This window comes from Plasmodium reichenowi, chromosome 12 (assembly GCF_001601855.1).
Source record: "Plasmodium reichenowi strain SY57 chromosome 12, whole genome shotgun sequence".
Taxonomy (NCBI): domain Eukaryota; phylum Apicomplexa; class Aconoidasida; order Haemosporida; family Plasmodiidae; genus Plasmodium; species Plasmodium reichenowi.
In genome coordinates, this window is record NC_033657.1 from 1348948 (window position 1) to 1353877 (window position 4930).

The window sequence follows — 4930 nt, forward strand, 5'->3', positions numbered from 1 at the left end:
TATATTTATATTTATATTTATATATATATTTTTTTTTTTATTCGTAATACAAATATTTTTAACCAATTCAATTATTTACTTATATCATATATTATACAAAGAAATATTTGTCATATTATTCAACAATATTTATTTTAAAACAAAACAAAAGTTAATAATTTTCCTCTTTTTTATTTTCATTTCCATTTTTGTAATTGTTTTATATATTTATAAATAATGGGACGCTCTTCAAGAAATCGTTCAAGCAATTCAAGTAAGAAAAAAAAAAAAAAAAAAAATATATATATACATACATATATATATATTTCATTTTTTAAAATTAAAAAAATGCATTCAAAAGTATGAAGGTGAACATATTTTTTTTTTTAATGATAATTAATAAGAAAAAATAAATAAAATCACACACCCATATATATGTTATACATATATGTATATATATATATATATATATAAAACATTGTAGCACATATATTATATTTCATCTTTGCATTGTTAAGACATGCTAAAATATTTATGATGAACAAATGTGCACTTTCCATTTTGATAGGTTCAAGGTCTTCATTTCTTAGCAGACCAGGATCAAGAGATATGAATAGGCGAAATAATACCAGTGCACAAAATTATTCAGGAAGTTTAGGACAACATCAAAGTAATAAGTCAGGAGGATTTCTATCAAATATGATGGGAACAGTAGCTAGTGGTATGGCTTCAGGTGTAGGATTTGGAGTAGCTCAACGAGCAGTAGATTCCATTTTAGGTGCAAGACATGTAGAAGTTTCTCACGTAAATAGTAATGTTGATAATCAACAATTAAATCAAGCAGCGGCAATAAATAGTGAAAAAAATAATATGTATAAATGTAAACCTTTTGCGGATGAGCTTAACCAAGTAAAATAAATAAATAAATAAATAAATAAATATATATATATATATGTATATATATATATATATATATATATATATATATATATATATATATATATATAATTTTTATTTGTACGTATGTAAATGTATACATTAATATAAATTATATATATAATAATAACAAGCTTATAGACCATAAACCTACAATTCTATTTATATTATATATATATATATATTTTCCTTTTTTTTGTTAGTGCTTAACGAGACATTCAGATATAAGCTTATGTCAAAATTATGCAGATTCCTTGAAGTCTTGTCAACAATCCATGTAAAATAATAACAGATATTTAATTAATGAGTATTTAAATAAAATATTAAATAAATCTAATAATGAAATTGTAAAATTATAATATGAAACTGAGCAAAAAAAAAAAAGACATACATTTGTAATGAAAAATAAATAAATACTATTAAGTTTATAAACCATGTATAATTATAAGCCCTTTTACTATACTTATGCACACAAGATATATACATATTAGCTAATCATTAGTTTTAATTTAATTATTATTTTTATTATTATTATTTCGTTTTTATCCACGTGTATAAGTCTTTATTATATATTATTATAGTAATGTTTTTTTTTTTTTTTTTTTTTTTTTTTTAAATAATATATAAGAAATATACAATTTACATACATTTTAGTATAAACAATTAATTTATATAAAAACTTTACAAAAAAAAAAATATATTATATATATATATATAGTTAAATCCATAAACATATAGGTTTGTATTAAACAATTTACAGCCTTAAAAAAATAAACTATATTTACATTATTGATTTATGTTATATATATATATATATCTTTAATTCGTTCTGTAGACCTTCGTAGCATATTTTGTATTAATAATTTTTTTATTTCGAATTATATATTAAAAAAAAAAAAAAAAAAATGAGGGATATATACTCTAAATACCTAGAAAGAGTCAAAAGGAATATCCACTTTGCTGATCAAAAATCACAAGATACATCCCACAGTAAGACAAATGTCATAAGAATAAGACCGATAAAAGGCTATGTTATAAAGACATATGAGAAAAATGGAGATAAGGTATATATAAATATCTGCTTCTCCAGGTTGATTCCAGATTTCCATCTAAAGACATTTCCGCATTTATATAATGAAGAAGGATTAAGGATACCTATAAGTATAGGTGAAGAAAAGAAAAAACAAGACAGGAAAGGAAGAAAGTACCGAACTTACGATATAGTTCTAAATAATAGAGTTGTTTCTGAATGTTTAAGAAATGTGAAAATAAAAACAATAGTTGCTGAATTAGTTCTAGAAGCTGTCAAAAATAAGTACAAATTAGATTTATGTACTAATTTGTTTCTTTTCCCCGATCACAAATATAAAGGTAAACACGATAGTATATATATATATATATATATATATATATATATATGTATATATGTATATATTTTACAGTATACATATTCTACAAGAAAAAGATAATAATGAGATTTATATTTTTTCATATGTATAGGTAATCACCCAGATGATCACTACATAAAATATGATCAACAACACAAAATTAGAGAAGTTGAAGAGGAACATAATACGTTTTTTACCGATAAGGATTTAGATGCTTATGAGTTCATGAAAAATTATATCGACAAACATGATGATTCGGTTGAAAAAAATTATGTTAATGGATATGGATATCTTAAAGAACATCGTGAAGCAGAAGCTTTAGCAAGTAAATTGATCGTCACGAAACCTGATTGGGATATGTGGTTTATTCCTCCAAAATTATTAGAAGATCTGAAGCAAGGTATGAAAAGATTTTTTATACCTTATATACGTATATTTCCATTGAAAGGTGTTATAAATGGTTTGGATTTTAAACCTCCTAATGATAAAGTTAATAAAGAAAAGCATTTAGTGGACACACATAAAAAAAGACAAATATTAAAATCTTTTTTTGAAGAATATAATGTTGAACTAGATGATGAATTCTTAAAGTATCAGGATATTATTAAAACAGTGTGTGTTTTCCAGATACCCCTTCATTTTTTTGCTTTTCTTAAGAAAACAATTGAATATGATATTGACAAATATAATAATTTAATCCCTGAAATAATAGAGCTTTGGATTTCTGACGACTGTTTATATATTCAATTTAAGAAGTACGTAAAAAAAATAATAATAATAATAAAATAAAATAAAATAAATGGAAAACATTGTATAAAATGTTATTATTGTATGTGTGAATGTTTATTTATACATAATATTATTATATTACACGATATATATATATATATATATATATATATGTTGTGTTATTTTTAAGGTCCCCTTATTTCCCAGATGAAAAAAACCCACCTTGCAAAAGTTTCTCTATACGTTTTCCATATTACTATGATACGTCTAAAGCAATTGCACAATTTTTATATGAGTTTAATCTCTTAAACGTTATAGTACCAGTAAGCAAGTTGAGCAGTGAATCACTTGTATTTCATGATAACAAAGAAGATAGTGATTTCAGCGATAAAACATTCATTCAACCTGATGAAGCAAGTGTTACATCTATATTGTAAATATTAAAAAGGGGGGGGAAAATAAAATACTTTTTTCATTAGGATAGGAAAAAATATATTTATCTAAATCCTTTTCTATATGTTATCCATTTTGTTATGAATTTTATTTTATTTCATAATTTACATAAAAGTACATATATATTAATGACGTATATGACAAAAGCATACGCATCAGCAGAAAAATAAAACATAAATACGTACACATATATATATATATATATATATATTTCCAATATTATTCAACAGTATTTATTTATATAAATATTTGTTCATACATTATTATGACTAATGTATTTTTTTCATATATAGAAAATAGTAGAGAGATATAAATTTTTTTTTTATTATTATAACAATTTAATAGTAGATTATTATTTTATTATTTCTTATTTCTAGTAGTAGTATTTACACTTTGAGTTCTTTTCTTTAAAAAAAAAGAAAAAAATGAAAAATTTAATATATATGATAAATATAATTTATTTGATTGGTTTTTTACCAATAAAATAATTATAATATATATACGACTTAAAATGGAGATGAATAAATAAATAAATAAATAAATATATATATATATATATATATATATGTATATACTAAATGGTTGTCATTAAGAATACAATATTTATTTGAGATAGAAAAAAATCAAATACAAAAAGTGTATCCTACATTTACTTATTTTAAATCATATAACATCCCATATATGTTAACTTATTTTTTATTTTATTTCTTCAAATATTTGTTAATTTTTTCAATTTCACTATCATACATCGGGTCTTTTTCATCTATAGGTTTACTCTCTGCAACGGTAGAGTCTATTGAATTGCCTATAATAAATAAATAAACAAATAAAATATTATACAACATACGAAAATAAAAATGTATGTTTCTTCATAAGAATTATATACAATCAAAAATTAAAGAAAATATTTCATATAAATATTTATAAATATATACATATGCCTTATTTTTATTTTTATTTTAATTTATTTTATATTTTTGTTTTCTTACCCCAGTTGTATTTTCCTGTGCCTGCACGAACACTTGAATCTCCATAAGCCGGTGTCTTCCCTGCACTATGTCTTTCTAAACGAACATTTTTATCTTTATTTGTGTTAGGCATTTTTTTTTTTTTTTTTTTATTTTATTATCTTATGTATCACAATAATAATATACCATATATTAAATATTGAAAATGTATTTTCAAATAACACAACTATATATGTATCATGAGAAAATAATTAAAAAAAAAAAAAATGAGTAAAATTATATCAATATAAAGAAATTTGTTATTTTAATTCCATATAATAATAAAAAAATATAATTTCTGCTTTTTAATACATACAAAGTGGAACATAATAAATTTTTTTTTTTTTTTTTTTTTTTTTTTATTAAATTTTTAAAAAAGGAAAAAAAGATTAAAAATTAGAAAATGGAAAAAAAAATAAAAAAAAAAAAAAAAAAAAT

The 4930-nt window shown here is 21.1% G+C and overlaps 3 protein-coding genes across 3 annotated transcripts; 2 read left to right on the forward strand and 1 right to left on the reverse strand.

Moving 5' to 3' along the window:
• Positions 1-216: 216 nt before the first annotated feature.
• PRSY57_1234100 (hypothetical protein) lies at positions 217-1196 on the forward strand (the record flags this gene model as incomplete). The annotated part of the gene is made up of 3 exons (XM_012908759.1): positions 217-253; positions 548-888; positions 1119-1196. The coding sequence occupies 3 exons, from the start codon at positions 217-219 to the stop codon at positions 1194-1196; spliced, it is 456 nt and encodes a 151-aa protein (XP_012764213.1).
• Positions 1197-1820: 624 nt separating this feature from the next.
• PRSY57_1234200 (PIH1 domain-containing protein, putative) lies at positions 1821-3469 on the forward strand (the record flags this gene model as incomplete). The annotated part of the gene is made up of 3 exons (XM_012908760.2): positions 1821-2286; positions 2416-3058; positions 3223-3469. 3 exons carry the CDS (start codon positions 1821-1823, stop codon positions 3467-3469), a joined length of 1356 nt encoding a protein of 451 aa, XP_012764214.2.
• A 717-nt stretch (positions 3470-4186) lies between these two features.
• On the reverse strand, positions 4187-4586 carry PRSY57_1234300 (hypothetical protein; the record flags this gene model as incomplete). Its single annotated transcript, XM_012908761.2, has 2 exons — positions 4187-4290; positions 4475-4586. The coding sequence occupies 2 exons, from the start codon at positions 4584-4586 to the stop codon at positions 4187-4189; spliced, it is 216 nt and encodes a 71-aa protein (XP_012764215.1).
• Between the last annotated feature and the right edge of the window lie 344 nt (positions 4587-4930).